The sequence below is a fragment of the Aspergillus viridinutans genome (assembly GCF_018404265.1).
Source record: "Aspergillus viridinutans IFM 47045 DNA, scaffold_5, whole genome shotgun sequence".
NCBI lineage: Eukaryota > Fungi > Ascomycota > Eurotiomycetes > Eurotiales > Aspergillaceae > Aspergillus > Aspergillus viridinutans.
The window spans coordinates 387,192-406,331 of record NW_025091221.1 but is presented as its reverse complement, the minus strand read 5'-3'; the positions used below and the strand labels follow the sequence as shown (position 1 = coordinate 406,331).

At 53.5% G+C, this 19,140-nt stretch overlaps 11 protein-coding genes across 11 annotated transcripts; 4 read left to right on the top strand and 7 right to left on the bottom strand.

The window, feature by feature from the left end:
- Positions 1-88: 88 nt before the first annotated feature.
- Positions 89-2,241, bottom strand: Aspvir_007082 (uncharacterized protein; the record flags this gene model as incomplete). Its single annotated transcript, XM_043270267.1, has 2 exons — positions 89-1,953; positions 2,034-2,241. The coding sequence occupies 2 exons, from the start codon at positions 2,239-2,241 to the stop codon at positions 89-91; spliced, it is 2,073 nt and encodes a 690-aa protein (XP_043126202.1).
- Positions 2,242-2,823: 582 nt separating this feature from the next.
- Positions 2,824-4,026, bottom strand: Aspvir_007081 (metal homeostatis BSD2 family protein; the record flags this gene model as incomplete). The annotated part of the gene is made up of 3 exons (XM_043270266.1): positions 2,824-3,402; positions 3,450-3,935; positions 4,003-4,026. The coding sequence occupies 3 exons, from the start codon at positions 4,024-4,026 to the stop codon at positions 2,824-2,826; spliced, it is 1,089 nt and encodes a 362-aa protein (XP_043126201.1).
- A 468-nt stretch (positions 4,027-4,494) lies between these two features.
- Positions 4,495-4,931, top strand: Aspvir_007080 (ubiquinol-cytochrome c reductase complex assembly factor 2; the record flags this gene model as incomplete). Its single annotated transcript, XM_043270265.1, has 2 exons — positions 4,495-4,506; positions 4,557-4,931. 2 exons carry the CDS (start codon positions 4,495-4,497, stop codon positions 4,929-4,931), a joined length of 387 nt encoding a protein of 128 aa, XP_043126200.1.
- A 1,324-nt stretch (positions 4,932-6,255) lies between these two features.
- On the bottom strand, positions 6,256-7,377 carry mep20 (putative penicillolysin/deuterolysin metalloprotease; the record flags this gene model as incomplete). The annotated part of the gene is made up of 2 exons (XM_043270264.1): positions 6,256-7,106; positions 7,158-7,377. The coding sequence occupies 2 exons, from the start codon at positions 7,375-7,377 to the stop codon at positions 6,256-6,258; spliced, it is 1,071 nt and encodes a 356-aa protein (XP_043126199.1).
- A 1,086-nt stretch (positions 7,378-8,463) lies between these two features.
- Aspvir_007078 (uncharacterized protein) lies at positions 8,464-8,925 on the top strand (the record flags this gene model as incomplete). Its single annotated transcript, XM_043270263.1, has 1 exon — positions 8,464-8,925. The coding sequence occupies one exon, from the start codon at positions 8,464-8,466 to the stop codon at positions 8,923-8,925; it is 462 nt and encodes a 153-aa protein (XP_043126198.1).
- A 170-nt stretch (positions 8,926-9,095) lies between these two features.
- Positions 9,096-9,782, top strand: Aspvir_007077 (uncharacterized protein; the record flags this gene model as incomplete). Its single annotated transcript, XM_043270262.1, has 1 exon — positions 9,096-9,782. The coding sequence occupies one exon, from the start codon at positions 9,096-9,098 to the stop codon at positions 9,780-9,782; it is 687 nt and encodes a 228-aa protein (XP_043126197.1).
- Positions 9,783-10,051: 269 nt separating this feature from the next.
- On the top strand, positions 10,052-11,070 carry Aspvir_007076 (putative glycosyl hydrolase; the record flags this gene model as incomplete). Its single annotated transcript, XM_043270261.1, has 2 exons — positions 10,052-10,773; positions 10,824-11,070. 2 exons carry the CDS (start codon positions 10,052-10,054, stop codon positions 11,068-11,070), a joined length of 969 nt encoding a protein of 322 aa, XP_043126196.1.
- A 14-nt stretch (positions 11,071-11,084) lies between these two features.
- On the bottom strand, positions 11,085-12,220 carry Aspvir_007075 (putative polyphenol monooxygenase; the record flags this gene model as incomplete). The annotated part of the gene is made up of 3 exons (XM_043270260.1): positions 11,085-11,916; positions 11,964-12,089; positions 12,132-12,220. 3 exons carry the CDS (start codon positions 12,218-12,220, stop codon positions 11,085-11,087), a joined length of 1,047 nt encoding a protein of 348 aa, XP_043126195.1.
- Positions 12,221-12,430: 210 nt separating this feature from the next.
- Aspvir_007074 (uncharacterized protein) lies at positions 12,431-12,898 on the bottom strand (the record flags this gene model as incomplete). Its single annotated transcript, XM_043270259.1, has 4 exons — positions 12,431-12,551; positions 12,617-12,661; positions 12,715-12,791; positions 12,842-12,898. The coding sequence occupies 4 exons, from the start codon at positions 12,896-12,898 to the stop codon at positions 12,431-12,433; spliced, it is 300 nt and encodes a 99-aa protein (XP_043126194.1).
- A 180-nt stretch (positions 12,899-13,078) lies between these two features.
- Positions 13,079-14,299, bottom strand: Aspvir_007073 (putative extracellular sialidase/neuraminidase; the record flags this gene model as incomplete). The annotated part of the gene is made up of 1 exon (XM_043270258.1): positions 13,079-14,299. One exon carries the CDS (start codon positions 14,297-14,299, stop codon positions 13,079-13,081), a length of 1,221 nt encoding a protein of 406 aa, XP_043126193.1.
- Positions 14,300-17,261: 2,962 nt separating this feature from the next.
- On the bottom strand, positions 17,262-18,926 carry Aspvir_007072 (uncharacterized protein; the record flags this gene model as incomplete). The annotated part of the gene is made up of 5 exons (XM_043270257.1): positions 17,262-17,512; positions 17,564-17,628; positions 17,762-18,645; positions 18,698-18,862; positions 18,909-18,926. 5 exons carry the CDS (start codon positions 18,924-18,926, stop codon positions 17,262-17,264), a joined length of 1,383 nt encoding a protein of 460 aa, XP_043126192.1.
- Between the last annotated feature and the right edge of the window lie 214 nt (positions 18,927-19,140).

Sequence of the window (19,140 nt, the reverse complement as noted above, 5' to 3'; positions counted from 1 at the left end):
ATCTTCAATATATGGCAGTAGCATATAGACTATATATCCAAAACGTATGGAGCACGCAAAGCAAAACCAAAGAAGGCTAAAGCTAACGTTAATGATAATACCCCCTCCACCAAACAGCCATACAAGCCGCAACCACCAAATCCAACATCTTGATCCCCTCGTCTTCGACGATCAGTTTACCTAGTTTGGCGCTCTTGCCGCGCAGGCCGCCGCCTGCTGGTTCGCGTGCGAGCGAGAAGTCGAGACGGTCGGGATCGTCAGCGCCGCCGCCGCCGCCGCCGCTGCTGGTGCTGCTTGAGGAGGGGTGGCGGGTGTGTCTTTGTCTTTGTTTGTGTGCGTGTGCGTGACCGTGTCCGGGTACGCCTGAGACGGAGGAGGCGCTGGTGCTGGAGTGGGAGCGGGGTCTGGTGTAGGTTGTTGGGTTGAGGAGGTGGGCGAGGGAGTTACGTTTTGAGGTGGGGTGTGCGTGTCCGTTTGGGTGGGATGTTTGGCTCGGGGAGGAGGAGTAGCCTGGGGTGTCGGAGGAGGTCTGGCTGAGGGTGAAGGGGGAGATGTGGGCGGAGTTGGACGGGTGGTGGTGGTGGTGGCCGGCTTGGAAGGGGGTGTTGAAGCGGATTTCTGCGACGGTCACGGCTGGAGCGCTGGGGGTGGATGGGTTCGTTCCATTTCCTGGGTGTGAGGGCGTGGGGATCATGTGCTTGCATTTGAGGCTGCGGCCGTTGACGCTGGTGGAGAAGGTGCAGATGCCGTTCCAGGGGGAGGTGAAGGTGTAGTAGCCGCTTTTCAGCTTGGAGTGGGCTTGCGGGTGTGGTCGGCTCGGACTGCCAGTGAAGGTGTCCAGTGAGGCTCTGTTGGGAGGCATATCTAGGGATCCTCGCGAGTCGTCCCGGTGGTGATGTGGCCGCGATACGCAGAGCTGGCGGCGGAATTTGCGTGGTAGGGACGGGTCCAGGGACCGTGTTTCAGGGTGCGATTGTGTGGGTAATTTGAATGTGGACGAGAGCAGAGACTGTGCATCTGACGGGAGGTTTATGCCCAGACTCTGCAGGGAAAAAGGCTCATCCTGGGCTAGGAACCGGTTGTACCCCGGTGTCGACACCTCTATGTCGACCGCGGTGCTGTCCGTCTTGGACGTGGAGATGGTCGCAACATTCCATTGACTGCCGTGAGTGGGATCGCGGCGAATGAGAGTGATATGGAATCCCTGTCGGTCTGCGGCCTGGCCGCGGTCGCGCGGCCCTCTGTGAGGAGACTGCCCTGGGCTCCTTGACGGCGATGCTCGGCGAGCGTTCGATCCTGCCCCGTCAGACGTATGCGGTCGTAGTTCGGGCCGACTGGTATCCAGGCTAAGACGTCCTGCGGACAAGGCTTCGTACTTTTCCTTCCAGCTGTCCAGTCCTTTACTATTGAGATACCCCGACAGGGCGCTCCATCGATGACTCTTCTTCGCCGGACTGTTGTTGATCGGGTCTGAAGGAGCTTCCTCTGTTGGCACAAATGACAGAGGCCGACGCGGTAATGGGGGTGCTCTAGTCTCTCCTGTATCTCCACGCGAGTCGCCGGGGTGTTGGTCGTAGGTATCCGAAGCAGCGGTAGCTGACATTGAACTGGGAAAGCCTTGACGAAGCGTCGGACGGGGCGGGGTTGGCGGAGGCGGAGAGTCGACAGTAGCAATGTTCGGCGAGTAATTCTCCTGCTGCAACGGTCTTTGTGGAAGAGGACCCCCAGGGACAGGCTTTCGCCGGACATTGTTCAATCGCGCAAACTCCGGCGGTGCTCCATCGCTGCATTGTTCCTTGTGTAGTTTCGCCTGTTGTTCCCGCTCCTCCTCGACCTTCTGCAGCAGGATCTCGTCCTCTGGCGTCGCAACATGAAGGTAGTAAAGGGAGGCGTTGATGGCTTCTGCGGAGATGCTTGATTTGGTCGGAGGCTTCAATGGCGAGAGAAATACATCTGTACGAGTCAGAGCTGTCCGTCTTCCTCAAATGCAGTAGGCTTGAATGAGTGGCGCGGGGCAGCTCCACAGGAGATACCTTTGCTTCCCGGTACGCGCACAAGATAGAGCACGAGAGGATCTAGCTTCTTCTGCGTCGGATTCCGAGGATAGGCAGGTGGGTTTGAGGCGATGGTAGTGATGGCCGAGAGCGAACGAGCCTCGACTGGAGCCTGAGGGATATTGGGATGGAGCGAGGCGGGGGAGGATGCAGAAGCTGCATCAGCCGCACCGTCGACCGTGGCCATTGAATTGACTATTAACAGTCGCAGTGGCAGGTAGATGGACGGAGCGCACAGAACGAGCCGTATTGGACGCCTGAAAGGATCTTGGGAGGGCTGTTCCTGGGCAAAACAAACAATGGCGGAGAGGTCGGGAGGATTGGGCCGTCTCGGAGAACCCGCCAAGAGATGATTAAATATCAGCGACGACCTGCATGGATTGCAGTAGATCGAGAAGAGATGATTCCCTGTCAAGTAGAGAGGGATCTAGAAAATAACAAGGGTCGTAAAGACACGTTTTTGGCTAGAGTACACGTAAGTGAGCGGCAAATCTACGAAAATCGCTGCCTGGAGTACGACTGCAGATCGATGGACCCAATGGCAGAAGCCAAATTCCATCGAATTGGTATCTCGAAACAAAAATAGCTACAAAGAAACTATGCCCGTGGATGAATCCATAATTACCGAATGAGACGTGAATAAAAATGAAGGAGAGAAAGCCAGAGTCCCATTGCCCGACCAGATAAACCAAGGATATCAGATATGAACTCCAATGCGTCCGCTGAATGATCCGCTGTTCTGTACCTATTCGACGATTGAATAGCTGTCCTATACAACCGTTTCGGACCGTTCGCCTTCCGCGATGATCGGAACGCTGAGACCACGCTCGGGGCTTTGTAGTACTAGTTGCTCATGCCGCCGGGCCCGTAAGAAGTCGCTGATGGCGCGTATCAGAATGAACCAGCCGACAATCATCAAGACATACGAAATCCACTCGCTTGTCGTGATATCGGATATCGCACCGCCTCCGCCGTTGCCACCGGAACCATCAGACACAGAAGTTGGATCAAAGCTGTGGCTGTTGGGATCCGGGGGAGGAACATAGTCTGCACCACCATCACCTGATCCCCCATCACTCCCCCCTTTCATGTAGAAACCATACTGCACTAATGTGAGGCCGAGACCAGCTCTGCTGCCGTTCTTCGCGGCGTGTGTGGTGTGAAGGAGGTAGGTCAGGAGGAAGCCGACCAGCTGGAAGGACATGGAGATCATGGCGTTCCAAACAAAGGAGAAGATCGAGCCGACGGGCAGCCCATCCACATAAACCTCGTCGGACGAGATGCCGGGAGCCAGGATGGTGGTCTCCCAGTACGGGGGGGTGGCGTCTGCAGCTGCTTCTTCGTAGGACTATAGACGTCAGTACCCTGAATATCACTCTCAGATAGTATGCTTACCGGAGGTAGATCCTCGTTCTTCTCTCCCCGTTCTGGCTTGGCCGCCAGGTTGGCAAAGACTCCGTCATTTGACGAACTGATCACGCGACCTGCGCCTGACGAGGGTGTGCTGAAGCTGGGCAGTATTGTTGGTCGCCTCTGAAGAGTTGAGCCTGACTGGTTACTCTGTGACGATGGTTCGTTGTTGGCGGCAGACGAAGGAGCAGTCTCTCCGCCACTGCCCGCTGACGGCTCCGGATGGGCCCGCATCAGTCGCTGTCGGTCATCGGGTTCGTCATCTGCCTCGGAATCGCTGGCGTCACCAAAGGCGTCGGCGAGAGTCTGGTCCGCATCGCTTCGATGGGGATCATTCTGGAGAAGTCTTCTCGATGAGAAGGAAGAGGAACGAGAGTGGAACGAGGGCGGCGGAGAGGAGGGTGTAGGGGTGGTTTGCAGAGGAATCGACGAATGAGAGTCAACTTCGTCGTCCTCGTCATAGGCACTAACCTGGAAGTAGTCAATATCCTGAGGGGATCGATCTAAACCACTTGCATATAGAAAGAGTCCTGCCTACCCTTTGATAACGCTGCGAGCTCATGACGAGCTGAGCAGGTGCACGTAGAGGGCACTCGGGATGCGACAAAAGAAACGACAACGGTGAGATACGAGAAAAAAGACAGAAAGAAGCAGATGAAAGAATGTTCAAGAGATGCAGGAAACAATCGATACGACAGTTGTGGAGGCGTTGACTTAGGATGAGGATGGAAGGGGATCGACCGCTGTCTCCGTAATCTCCTCACTAATCAGGCAGACAGCGGTGGCGGTGACTGGACCGCAGTGTGGCTGATGTGGTTAATGTGGCTGAAATTGCGGCCTGGAATCTGGGGCATCTCCGATTTTCCGATATCCCGATATCATCGATCCATCATCTGCTTTGTCGAAGCTCAACAGCAGAACCACAGCTCTATCGCCTTACCTTTGATCCTTGATCCGTCCCTCGGAGTATTGTGGGCTAGATCTATCTGTCCTTGCATTACCAAAGACAAAGACACATCAGTATCTCACCATGAGCAAACCAGTGAGTCCACTCCACACCAACTGTTTAAAGACCATCACTAACAGCTGCAGACTCTGAACCCCCAGACAATACAAAACCGCATCTCTCATCTCCTCAAACACTGGCCTACCGACCCCGTCCGCCCTGCCTCCGTCTCCATCCAAACCTACCTCCAATCCCGCCTCCAACCCACACAACCGCAACAAGCGCAGCCCCAACAAGTACAGCCATCCAAGGTAGAAATCTCAGAGGCCTCGCTCAATGCCCTCTCGTCATTACTGGAAGACCGCTACGCGAGACGGTATCCGTTACCGCCGAAGCTGCGGCGGCCGGCGACGAACCCAGACCACTACGACAATGTAGTCAAGGAGTTTGAGGAGGCGCCGGGGCGGGATTTCTGGGGGAGAGTGGGAAAAAGGCTTCGGGGGTTGTTTAGATTTACGTGATGGTGGAGTTATGGTGTATGATAAGTGTATGTATATAGCTGTTGTCATTGTACTATTAAAAAGTTGATTAACTTTGATAATTGAGCTGCAGAAGGTAATGATCTAGAAGATAGCACTTCTCTTGGATGGTTACTTTGATATATAGTTGATGACTACGAGACATTGCCGGATATAACAGTATTCCTGCCATCTTGATCAAATATACAGCTTGGATGAGTTAGCTTCTTGCATCTATGCTCTATGCTCTATGTCTCTTTTGAACAACCTCGACCTGCATACTCAAACAGGTTAACAAATGCTGCGCTACGACCAGACCTCTAATTCTCCTCCACCAAACAATACATACTTCTACTAACGATTTGTGTCCAAGAATCGGCAGAAAAGCATCAGCTCAAGATTGTCTCCGCACATTGGGGTCATGACATGGCAGAAACCTTTCTATACGAGGTGGACAACCTCCAATTCGACAGGTCTCAAACACCCTGAAACGCGACCAACAGCATTGATTCTGACAATCAGTGGCCGAGGGCAGCTGTCAGCTGTTCAATACATACTTTACGTCGTGATGTCGGACCAAAGACATATGAAGATATATATATTCACATCTATCCGCATCCACCATAACCACCATCAGTAAATCAAACACAATGCATCTCTCCAACCTGGCAACCATCCTCTTCCTCACCCTCGCAGCAGGTATTTTTCAACAGTCATAATCCAACAAAGACAATACTAACGAAGATAGCATCCCCCGGCTGCCCCAACAACCTCTGCGGCGACAAACCCTGTCCCTCCCCAAGCACCTGCACAACCTACACCCGCACCTCCCCCTCCTCAACCCTAACAACCTGCATTCCCGCCCCAACCTGTCTAGGCGTTTACCGTAGTATCCCAAGCCATGCATACGAATTGCTAGCCCTGCTGACAGGTGACTTAGAATCCTGCTCCTTCGGTACCGGCCTCACCTGCTGCTCCGGGTACTGCGCCGCCACGAAATGCCGGCCCACGAATCCCAAGTGGCCAGCCTGTGCGGAGGATTTCCAGTTGTGTGCTGCGGATGCGGACTGTTGCTATAGTGGGAGTAAGTGTGTGGAGGGGATTTGTCGGAGGGTTTAATTTATCCTGGGGACTGGTTTACGCTTGTGGTTATGGTTATGGAATGATTATGGTTATGGTTGAATGGTATGCATATGAATATAATGAATTGACTGTGTTATGTAAAAAGCAAACTTGCTACTATCTCATATTCGTCTCTCGTTCTCGTGACTGTCTCGTACTGTCTAGCAGTTGAGGTTCACAGCTGTGTCGCGTTAGTTTAGGAAGCTTAAGAGGCAAAGGTGGATGAAGGGGGGGAGGTACCGTTAGCAAACAGGGCGTAGGTATCCGCATTGTTCAGCGCCTGGCTGGCACTCAAGGCGGTGGAAGCACTGTATCCATAGGCGTTGTCCTCCGTGCCGGGCGAGTAGACGGCCGGGGCATGGGTGAACTCATGCAGGGTAGTCGTGGCCTGGTCCTGGGCGTGGCAGGAGCCGGCCAGGGCAGGGAGGTTGGAGTAGTAGATGTCGCAGTTGGCGATGATGTTGTTGGAGGGGAGAGTATAGGCGAGGGTGTTGGAGTCGCAGTAGCCGTAGGGGTCGCTGCAATAGTAGGTAGTCCCGCCGGAGGACTGGGAGGAGGCCTCGCTGGCGACGGCGCGCAAGCGTGCGGCGACGGTGTTGCGGGTGCTGCTGGAGGTGGTCTTGAAGTACTCCTGGAAACGGGCGGAGGAGCCCGAGGAGGCGGCGCTGGCAGCGGCGTTGGCGAGGGAGGCGGCGTTGCGCAGGGCAGTGGTGAGGGCTGAGGCGCGGCTGCCGGAGCAGGAGGTGACCTTGGTGCGGCGCTCAAGCTCAATGAGCTTGATGGCCTGGGGCACGGCGGCGGCCTTTGCGGCGTCGACCTCGATCTCGAGCTCGTTCGACCGGTAGGGGATGTAGCCCGAGACCTTCTTGTCTTTGGTGATGGGGACGACACCGTCAGTGCGGATGGTCACGGGGCCGCCCTGGCTGAGGTCGGCGGTGCTGGCGATGTCGAACTCGTCCTCGAAGGTGCCGCCGGCCGGGAGGGTTGTCACGGCATCGTCAGTGAGGCCTTGAGTGAGGACGCGCCGCTTGATTCCGGTGAAGTCGACCTCGGTGGCTGTACTCGTTAGTATGGCTTTGTCTCAGGGGCAGTCTGGGAGGAGCATACCATTGCGGAAGAGCGAGACCTTCTTGACAGGAGCAGCATCCTGGAAGAAGTTGAGATGCACAAAGGTGACCTCCTCGCTGCCAGTGTTCTTGACAGTGGCTTTGATGCGGGTGTTGTCGACCTGGGTCAGGGTGACATCGAGGGTTGGGGCGTTGGCAGGAAGAGCCAGAGCGCCATTGATGAGGGCCAGAATGGCAGAAGCGAGAATAGTGACCTTCATGATGATTGAATTGGATTGAGATGCTGTTCTGTGCTATGCTGATGCTGATGCTTCTGTCAGTCCTGGGATCATCCTCATATTTATAGACGCCTGCCACTGATGACTGAAGCATCGATATCACGGACAAGTCTTGGAATCGAACGGAGATATGTCCAAAACAGGACGTTACATCTATCCCGTCTGCAACTCTCGACTTGTCAGGCTGATAAGACCCCGGTTGTCTGAAGACCTCCATGGCGCATGGCGTTTTACAAGCCGACGGAACTACGCCACAAGGCTTTTTGAAGCATCACCATCGCGGCCAAGTGAAATCGCCAAGAGTATGCTTGGCCCGCCGGAGGACCGTCTGTTCAGGCGGATGAGATCCATGTCTGCATGAGGTATATCAGCGTTGGGACTCTTGATTGGAACGCCAAGAGGGGTGGTCTGGCCTGTAAATGATGAAGAAGTTCAAGCGGCGGTCCGTATGCCTGAAGAGGAATGTCGGTGTCGAGATAGTCTGTCTGCAGAATGTATCTTCATTCATTAGGTCAACGATCAGCATGATTCCGGCTGTGATCGTATCAGCATCGTTATTGTGGTTGTTGACTTCAACATACTGATTGACAGTGATCATGATGTGTCTAGACTCGGACCCTGAGTTGCCCCTGAAATTAGTGAAACGAGTAGATTCACGGGCCCAAGATTGTCAGAGAAATCCGGGACTGACTCGAATCATTGACTGAAAGAGACAGTGGCATAGATTAAAGTGCCGATCATCACCACTTTATCAATCCTTAATATCCGGCTGATACGGAAGGAATGCAACCCAAGACTTTCTGTCTCACACCTCGCCTCTTTCATTGCCACTTATTTTCCTGCTTAAAGCTTGGCAGTTTTGGCAGTGTATATAATTGGTGGATTGCATATCTTCATGCAAATCTTGGGGTTTCATCACATCTCCTCATACCCTCATCGCCTCATACCCCTCCACGGCTTCTCCGGCTTCACTCCGGTCACTTTCAGCCAGACAGCTCATCATTTACGATTCTTCTCAACTGACAACTGACAACTGACGAGATCAAGACGACTAACGACGACGACGACATGGCAAACCTCCAAGTAATCCTCTCCCCCGTCCCTCCCTCCGCCACTCCCCCCATCAGCCTCCCCATCAACATCGCCATCCACAACCCAGCAACCACCCCAGTGACCTTCCTCAACTGGGGCACCCCGTTCGACCCCAAAGCCAACCTCCTGGGCGTCTTCCAGATCAATGACACCACCACTGATCATCCCATCACCCTCGACACCATCAAATTCAACCGCCAGCTGCCTCCCTCGCGGGACGACCTAGTCGAGATCCCCGCCGAGAGCTCCATGGAGCGCACGATCACCATCCCGCATGTGCCTCTAGAAGAAGGACACGATTACGCCGTGCAGGCAAAGGGCATCTGGCATGGGATCTGGGAGTGTCCCCGGGACCAAGTGACGGATTCGCAGCTGGAGCAGCTTGATCAAAGGGGGGAGTTTGAGTCTGAGCGTGCGCTGTTCAAAGTTACGCAGTAGTTGCCAGCATCTGTACCTTGTACAGAATACGGATTAGTTAATCGATGTGTTAATGACGTTGACGTTGTACAGTGTAACTTGGCCAGTATTTAACCTCCTCCGCTGCGCTGTAGTATGCTCATATCCTTCTATACCCCAAGGCAGTCATAGTGCAATAGCGAAGCAAAGAAATGGTTGCTTATATTGATATCCCCACCGACGCAGCCCGCGTCTTCACCGTCCTCTCAGCAGGCGGGATAGGCATCATCCCCTCGAGCGTCGGCTACGGGATCGTAGCCACGGAGGCTCCCGCACTGCAGCGCATCTACACCGTCAAACGACGCCAGCCGCATAAGCGCCACGCTATCATAGGCAGCTACGCCCTGCACCGCGAGATCCATGTCCTCCCGTCTGATAAAATGGATCTCGTGCGCCTGCTGACCGTGGATCTCAACCTCCCGCTTGGTGTGATTGCCCCGTATAGACGGAATCACCCGTTAATTGCGAGACTAGACGAAGAAACGCTAGCGGTGAGTTCGAGGCATGGCACGATGGCCATGCTTGTCAACGGAGGCCCGTTCCAGGAGGAGCTGGTACGGGTGGCTGCTGCAGCGGGGAGGGCGGTGCTAGGCTCGAGTGCGAATCTCACCGGGCAAGGGACGAAGACGGTGGTGGAGGATATTGAGCCAGAGATTCAAGAGGCAGCGGATATTGTGGTTGATTATGGACGGGTGAGGGATGGCTGGCCGCGGGCGAGCTCGACCATGGTGGATTTTGAGGCGATGCGGGTGGTGCGCGTTGGGGCTTGTTATGAGGTTATTCGCGATGTGGTTGCCAGGTTTGCTGGTGTGCGATGGCCGGATCCAAGCGTCAGATGAGGTTATTGTGTTGCTGGATGTAAGTGAGGGTTGCTCAGACACATCTTATATCTGCTACGCATCTGAAGCATTGCTATACGAGCATCGTATAACATCGTATATCAACCAATTACTACCTCCAATAACCAGACTAAACCACCCAAACCGCCGATCATGCAACCCCGGGTGCACTAATCTAACCCCGAATGGCTTCATTTAGCGAAGCCAGAGTATATATCAGCTTCCGGTCTACTCCTCAATCACCCTCCCATCATGCAAACCACCTCAAAATGAAATTCTCACTCCTCCTCAGCGCAGTCTGCACTGCAGCAGCTACTGCAACTACAACTACAACTGCAAAAGCAGCAACCCACGTAATCTACTCCTACCCTGGCCCCTCCCCCCCAGCAACCCTCCTCTCCCTCATCTCCACCGGCAGAGTAGGCGGCCTCATCCTCTTCGGCGAAAACATCGACGCCAATCTCACCACCACCATCGCCAACATCCAAAAAACCTACGCCTCGTCCCGAGACTACAATGGCACGCCCCTGCTAATTATGACCGACCAAGAAGGCGGCAAAGTCCGCCGGCTCCCTGGTGGCCCGACACTCTCCGCGAAGAAGGTGGGCGAGTCCCCGGATCCAGCGTCTACAGCTGCAGAAACAGGGACAGAAGCTGCGGACACACTTGCTAAATATGGAGTGAATGTGAATCTGGCACCCGTGCTGGGCGTGTATCGCTCGCCGGGGGACTTTCTAGATGAGTACGGCCGGTCGTATGGGAATACTTCCGGTTTGGTAGCTTCTTGCGCGGAAGCTTTCATCCGCAACCAGCAGGGCGATGGGGTGATTGCCACGGCGAAGCACTTTCCTGGTCTTGGGGCTGCGGGTGCAGACGAGAATACGGATCTCGTGCCAGTGTGCATTGACCTCGGGCTGGAGGAGTTGCGGCGGGTGGATGAGGCGCCGTATACGGCTGCGATTGCGGCGGGGGTGGAGATGGTCATGGCCTCGTGGGCGGTGTATCCTGCGCTGGAGAGCTGAGAGGGAGGCATGTGTTTAGGGGTGTGACCATTACTGATGCGATTGAGGCCGGGGCGTTGGGGGCGTATGGCGATGATGCGGCGAGGGGGGTGCTTGCTGCGCAGGCGGGGATGGATCTGATTCTTGCGTCGGCGAGGAATGTCTCGCAGGGGGAGGTGATTGTGGATGCGCTGACGAAGGCGCTGGAGAACGGGGAGGTGGATACGGAGGAGTTTGAGGCTGGCACGGCGCGAATCATGGCATTGAGACGGACTTTACATGTATAGACAGATTACCTAGGTCATGAGTACGTGTAGCAGTATTCTCCTCCCAATGGATCCATCAAGTCTGCCACCCTCTTCGAGGCCCCCAAGATCCCAAACTCCACGACCGTGCCGACCGTCACGTTCGGCGCCCACGGCGGATCAAACATCCACGCCGTCCCATTCAGCGCATACCGTCGCTTTCGATCTGCATTCTGCCACATCGCCCACACCCGATCCACCATCGCATGATGCAGAAAGAACGCCGGGTCCTGCACCGACGAAAACACATCCCCCATCGTCGGCCCGAGCGCAACATGCCCCGCGGCATGCGCGCCCAACCGGCCAGCGGTGCTCGGGTCCAGCACCCCCAGAAACTCCTGGATGGTTTGCGCAGCAAGCATGCGCTGCACGGCGTCGGAGCCGGCGAAGCGGTGCAGCGGACGAGCGTTGAAGCTGCGCATCAGACAGCGCGGGTTGTATCTGAAGGCGGAGGGGTCGAGCGGCTCGTAGAGCTCGTCCAGGCTGTGGAGGTTCAGCGGGCCCATGTTTGCTGGCCAGGCGGGGAAGGTGAAGGGTCCGGCTGTTACACAGCCGCCGCCGCTGCCTCGGCCGATACACCCTATCTGCTCGTCGCAGAGGATGCGCTCGTCTGGGTTGTAGGTGCCGTCGCCGGAGAGGGAGGTGGGGGAGTTGTCGAAGAGGGGGGAGACGGTGAGGTTGGGGTGTAGGGGCCAGTTCCAGTAGGGGATGGAGCCATTATAGGTGCATTCGGTGCGGAGGGCTGTCTCGAAGAGGTGCAGGAAGTGGCGGTGCCAGGGGAGGAAGAGGCCGTTGTTGTGGATGTGCGAGGTGTAGTTGATATGTGTCCTGTCTGTCATGAATCAATGCATGGGAGACAAGAGTATGGAACGTACGCTACAAAGTCGTCGAATCGATCCCGGACTCCGGGGTACTGGTCATTCGGGAGGATCGAGGGGAGGGACCGCAGACAGAACAGCGCATCGATGTAGTCTCGTCGTTCGAGGCGTGTCAAAGAGCTCCTATTCAATCAATACCGATCCTCTGCTGGCGACATCACATACCATTCTCGCCGGACTTGCGCATTGAGAAGCGTACAGCGCAGGGCAGGGGATGCAACCACGCCTATGACAAAAAGAAAAGCAAGAAGCATGATTGCTGAAGATCAATGATAGAGGCATGTCCAGTATTTAAATCTGCCTGACAGCGAGCCCGACCCTGCTGTGTAACGGTACTTCTGTTTGCACAGGGATCAGGATCATAGCCAATAGCTAACGGTCTAGGAGAATATCCACAAATCATACGACGATTGCATGCTATTATTGCCTTCCGTACGTGCATGCTGACAGTCTGACAGTCACAGCTACAGCTCCAGTTTATGTTCCGGTTCGTCCTCGCAAAACACACTCCAGATCGGCACGGGTTCGTCGCTCTCGTGCACGCCGGGTTTCAGCAGTGTCTGTCGTCCGATACACATGGGGCCTCTGTAGTTTGGTCAGTATGCTGGACTAGTTTGAGACAGAGACTCATCAACAATTGGGCAGCGTACGTGAAGAATCGACATGGCTTCTTGACCCACACCGTCGTCACCTCACTGTAGCGGTCAGTCAGCATCATAACTGCATGCGCTGTTTGCTGTGGACGTACTAGGAATCCAGATTGTGACAATCGCCCATGGGCACGCTAATTGATTTGCTGCCCTCTTCCATAGTTTCCAGCCCGATCTGCAATATCCCTGTTAGTGCTGCGTTGGAAGTGAAAGAGGATTACTGACAGTCGTGTTTTTGGCCGCGGCCGAAACGACCAAGAGCATGACCCAGGAGAAACGCATTTTGAATAATCGTATGAGTGTATGAGCGTATAATGGTAGAATAGAGAAGAGAATCGGGCAGAAAGTATTTATTTCTTCCAAACTAGGGATAGAGGGATAGCAAGGGGGTGGCTCGAGCTCGACTCGTGTCTCCCTTGCGGATCTATACACAGTGGAAACATTCCTACCATCGCGATGGAATCAATTGTTAGGGCCATTCAGGATCCACGACAGATTGAATCTCCTCCAGATGATAGCCCGATACGAATTCTTGCCCGTCCCATCATTGAAGAAATCGCTCTCCACCAACGCCCCAATCTTATAATCCCCCGTCTTGGTCATACTCGAATACCCCCCCTCATTGCCCGCCCCGGTGACCTTCGCATCCTCCAGCTTCCGCCCATAATCGAACTTGCGCGCGTCATCATCATAGCTGATCCGCACGCGCATCTCCCGCCGACTCGTCGCCAACGCGGAATTCAAAAAGATCGTCCGCGCCGGCGCATCGCTGTTATACCGCAACACCGACCCCTCGCATGCCGGATCCGGCAACCCGGTGTCTGGCGCAAACGCCCCAAAGCCGTCCAGCGTCCCCCGCGCCACAATCCGGTACCCCTTGGCGCTGGGCCGGTCGTTGCGGTACAGCTTCCCGTCCGGCGTCTGTGCGATCGTCCCCTCCGCCCCGGCCCCGGACAGCGGCTGCACGCTCCACGTGCGGTTCCCCGGCGCGCCGCGGCCCACGATATTCCGGCCCATCGCGGGGATGACCAGCTCGCCGGTTGTCAGGCGGATGCCGTTGCCGGGGCCGACGGCGTCCCAGGTCCAGCCGTCGGGGGTGAGCTCCTTGGTGAGGTCCACGGGCTTGGACCAGGTGTTGCCGTCGTCTTTGGACTCGGTGAGGTACAGGTGTCGCCGGCCTTCCCAGGTGGAGTCGATCTTCTTGGTTACCGTGCCGTCGGGGAGGACGTCCTTGCCGTGCTGGCTGTAGGTGGCGCCGTTCCACGAGAGGAACAGGTAGATGGTGTTGTCGTCGTCGACGACGGGGGTGGGATTACCCCAGGTGCCTGCGCCGGAGCCGACGACTTCCCGCAGAGACTCCCAGTCGGATGGACTGGCGCCATTGCTCGTGGTCGTCTTGGTGCGCTTGTAGACGAGGTTGATGTCGCCAAAGTCCCGGTTATCGTGCCGGCGGCCCTCGGCGAAGGCGAGGATGCGGCCGGTTGTGGTGCGGACTACGGCGGGGATGCGGAACGAGTGGAAGCCGATTCCTGTAGACAGTTTATCTGGCGAGGCCATGTTGGCGCTGCGGAAGAGAGGGAATTCATCGTGGTAGGGAGCGGCCGATTTGGCCGGGTCGTTGATGGCCCATGCTGGGAGGAACTGCACAAGCAGCGCCAGGATGATGAAGCGCAGCGACTGCATCTTGCCTAATTGCTGTTGTTGTGAATGTAACCGGCACCGCGTCAGATTTTATAGCCATAGCCACAAAAGCACCCTGAGCGTGCTATCCAGACATTCTTGAATATCAACGCACGTGGGTGTCTTCTGTAGCTAACTAAATATAACCTCGTGTTGATCAGACAGACCTCGTATACGATCGACATTCACGTCGTATTCGTTCGATAACTCATTACGGCAGTAGCGAATACGAACTCGGAAATTAGACCGAGTGCCTTGTCAAGCTACAAGGATTCCGCCGCAGCTTGGCTATTGTCGTGTGATGCTCAATTGGAGAATGGCTCTCTGAAGCAGCCCCCTTTGTCTGCAGATTCAAGGACAACTGCTGTCTTGGCCAGGGTAACCATCCACCAGTCCTTCGACCACAGCAGTCGTGATCACGACGCTAAATGAATGAGGCGTCAATGTTCATTCTTGTCCATCGGAACTTTTCCAGCAATCCCCTGCCAAGAGCGTCAGCCTTCCAGAGTTGGCCTCAAAACGCGAAGGGAGCAAGGATGTACATCGTCACGACATAGTACCTGGCCAAATTCACCTAGCTAACCTCTGACACGACGAGCATCCAGGCATCCAAACGTTCCCTGTAGTATCCAATTCCCAGTCGTATCAGCCAATGGAGGACTAGAAGTAAAAGTGCTCATATAGCTGAAGGTAGCGGGAAGAAGAGCAACACTTGTAAACTGGCTTCAGCTAGCACATAATGAAGCACAGATATTCCTCGCCAGGGAAAGCAGTCTTAGTAACATGGATGCTTTCTCGCTTTGGTTCCTCGTATCCTGGAGAGTGTTCTCATTGACTAATTTGTCCGTGTATGGTTCGAAAGTAGAGTCTCTCCATCAATAGTAGACAAAGTCTGCCGAGAAGTGCTCAGACACGGCTTGAACCATTATCTGAATGAGATTTGACAAGATTGAGAACGAAACAGAGAATAGCATTGACTGCAATTGAGCCACTCCCCAGCTTTGCAATTCCACTCTAACGACATGATAACCAGATGTGACAGGACACAAAACTGGACACATATAAAAAGCCTTAGAATATTTGCGGAAACAGACAGCCTGATCATCAATAATACCAATACGGCGTAAAATGACCACATTTCCTCTACAGGCTCGTTTCTCAATACCCCTCTCTCTATCGGCCTCCTCATCGATACTCATCCCTTCATTAGTCTCATAATCTTCAGGCTCATTAGTCTCACTCTGACTCCCTTTATCTCGAGCTCTTTCTGCACATGCAGGGGACACGCCGGGTAAAACATTGGCCTGCTATCTGGGCCATATCTGGGACATCGCGTACTTTGATCTGTTGCCATTGTGAACAAGTACTCTGTAGACTGTCCTGGGAAACGTTCTCGGATGAGGTGGTAAGGCTGGAATCCAGAAGGGATATCGACACAATGCATGCACTCATATGCAATGTAGTTACTGCGGCACATTTTGATCGGGTAGTGATGTCAGAATAAGGAGCTTGATTTTGGAGAGGAGTAAAGTAAGTGAAAAGTAGTTGTTTCGGATTCAAGTCCTCGGTAACATACTGTTGACTAAGCACAACTCAAATAAGAAAGTTTCTGAGGTTGTCCTCAAATTCTGTGTGCTTCACCTGTATCATCGTCAGAAATGTTTGTTTGAGCAGCCTGAGCAGGAGCTATGCCTTCGGGTCTAACATCGCGAAGACCTCTTCTGCAATAACACTCCGGGCAGCGGACTGCCTGGACCACCTCAAATTTCTTGAACCCTAGAGGTTTAGAACATTTGCAACACCCAGCGCAGCGAGTTCTCCACCCTTGGAGACCCTGACAGGACGCGAATGGGTAATAAATCTTGCCCCGAATCGAAACTGGCGCCGTGGGGTTGTATAGGCGCTTTAACAATTTGCGGCGGATGCAAAAGCGCGTCTCAGCTTCAGTGCCGTTTTTGGCACGGTTGCCTGTGATTTGGTCGTGGTCGAATTCCTCGTCCGGGACGATCATGCGGCATTCGAAGCACGCATGTTTATTTGCGTTTCTGGGAGTGTTAGTTCTGATAGTGACTTGTCGAGGGTGGAGTTGAACTCACTGTGGCCATAAGTCGTAGCCCTTTAGGAACGAGACCTGCTGGGCAGCGTCTGCGGAGGGTGGACATCCACGATGGCGCGGAAGTATTGATTGACCTGGCTGACCGAGACCTTCGACGCGTAGTCGGTGTTCTCAAGAATGAGGAGATGAATCTCCCTAGGGGGATTCATAATGGGCGTGACAGTGGACTGTCCATGATGATTGTTCGAGATTTGTATATCTCTGTGGAGATTAGTGGTTAAAGCTTGTAGCTTGTAGAGATGCGAGAGGACGCAGAATGCAGAGGTAGTAGAAAGAGAGAACGAGAGCATGATAGAGAAGGTTTTATACCCATGATGAAGAGCACAGTGATAAAGTCTGTAGAGATTCAGAGCGCTCTGGATATGGATATCTCCTTTTATGTCAGATATTTCCAGCGTATTCACTGGTCACTGACTGTGGAGCGGATAAGTATACATAAGAGTCTGCATCTTTCCTTGATTTAACAGGACTTGGCTTTATCTACAGTGAATGATGTATTACTATTTTTGGCTTGAAAGTAGTTATGAAGAATTCTATGAGAAGCAGACAAACTCCACACAGATAGGGCGGACCCTCATCATTGCATGTTCCTGCATTGAGCATGGCCATAGTTATGTTTCGGGATAGGTAGAGGATCAGATAATAAAGATTAGATTCAATACAACATGCATAGAGAACAGACAACTGGTTCTTGGTCTGCAGCCAGCCGCGACTGCATGCGGATAGCCACGCATGGTCGTCTCAACCACAGTACTATCAACCGAACAGTTACGTACAGCATGTAGTGCCTGCAACGGAGAAACCAATCCTAGGGCTCAAGTTTATGCGCCCCTTGTCCCGATCTCGACTTCATGACGCTAATTTTTGTGTACGCGACGATGGCCTCAGAAGGCTGAGTGCTCCACCAACCATGTGTAAGCTCCCCGTAACAAGGACTTGCATTCCCTCTTCACGGTCCCCTATTTCCCTTGCAAGCCTTACTGCCCCCTCAATTGTTGGTGTAGTTGTAACCATAGCCTGTGGATCAAGTTCCTTCCACACTGAGCTGTACAGAGCGCATACGTCATGTGATAGTGGCTTAGAGTCTTTGATGGATTGGTCTGCCCTTCATCAGTCAAGATCTGCAGAGGATTCCTCCTATTTCTACTTACTGATAGGGTCACCATCTTTCTCTTGATATGTAGTAAAGATGACATGGCCAGGTGTCACCTTATTTCTAAAGAGTGCCTGTGCTAAAGACCGCACAAGCATCACCCCATCTCGCTCTTCTGACAGATGACTGAAAATAAGGGCGTGACACCTTCCTATCTTAGCTGGCAATCACTTTAGACTGTATTTGGTTAACTTACTTTTGCTCATTTGTGTTCTTGGCAAACCATTCTGCAGTTTGTTCTAAACTCAGAATATTATGTGCCCCATCCACAAACCATTGTAATTGCCCTTCATCAATAATCTCAAATCTCCCTGCCAGCTGGAAACTTTCTATACCATGATAGATGTCTGCATCGCTAAGTATATGGCCAGGTGCCTTGGTTTGAAGAAATGCTTTAGTGAGCTCAAGCGCTAAGGAGCAGTTCAATCGTTGTACTGGGACGCTGAGTACTCTACCATTGGGAAGGCACTCATTTGCTGATATGAACGTCAAAGTAGTGCCTTTATCAAGAGCACGCTTTCGCATAACTTCCGCGGGGCCTGGGTCCTGGGTTACAGAAAAGGCGGGTGCACCTGGTTTAAATATTCCTGCTTTATGCCAGGCAATCGTCTCAACGGTAGGTCCAAGCTGTGCAACATGGTCCATTCCAAGAGACGTGATTCCGGTGACAACGGGATTTCGTATCACGTTTGTTGCATCATTCTCTCCGCCATGGTGGACCTCAAATATTGCCGCATCAACCTCTTCTTTGATGAAGGTGTGGAAAGCCAATATGGCGAGGAACTGTAGGTATCGGGGCTGCTTTGTGACTCCCGCATCCAGTTCTGTACCCTTGGGCATAATGCGATCCCACACTTCGAAGAAATATCGGGTAAACATCTCTTCCGCGACTGGATGGTCGTCAATTTGTATTCTTTCGCGAACGCATTGTAAATGTGGACCGGTATAGAGTCCAATCCTCTTGGGGAACCCTGTCCTCAGGCTATGTGCACGAAGGAAGCTGCATGTAAAAGTGCAGGTGCTGCCCTTTCCCTTCGTGCCGCTGACATGGATTACATTCAAGCTGTCGACCGCATTATCCTAGAATTCAAGTCAGAGGGCCAGTGTATCGCAGTTCATTGATAGTTCGTACTGAGTGCCCTAGAATTTGCAGCCATTCCTTCATTCCAACCAAGCTTGGTACGCCTCTGCCAGAATTCCGATTCACGGTCGTCGTATCTTGGACGGTGGAAACTGGAGTTGTCAGACCAGTCGGTCGGGCGCTACGTCTTCTCGTTTCAAGGAGTTTGAGTGCGTTCTTCGCGTTGTTAGTCTTGGTATCAAAACTCTATAGAGAGATATACCTCGTAAGTGTGCTTCATTTTGGCTTAACCGATGGTTTAATCCCGGGTTGACAATTCCACAACCATTCGAGGTTGCCTCACGCTTCTCTTTCTGTCTGTCGTCTTAGCTGGCACGTATCTATGTCATAGTTAGCCTCGTAGTCTTCATCATAAGGGAAGCGAGGGTACATATACTTTGGACCCGGGTCATTCCATGGTGGGGGTGATGCCTGGTTTAAACAAAGGATCATAG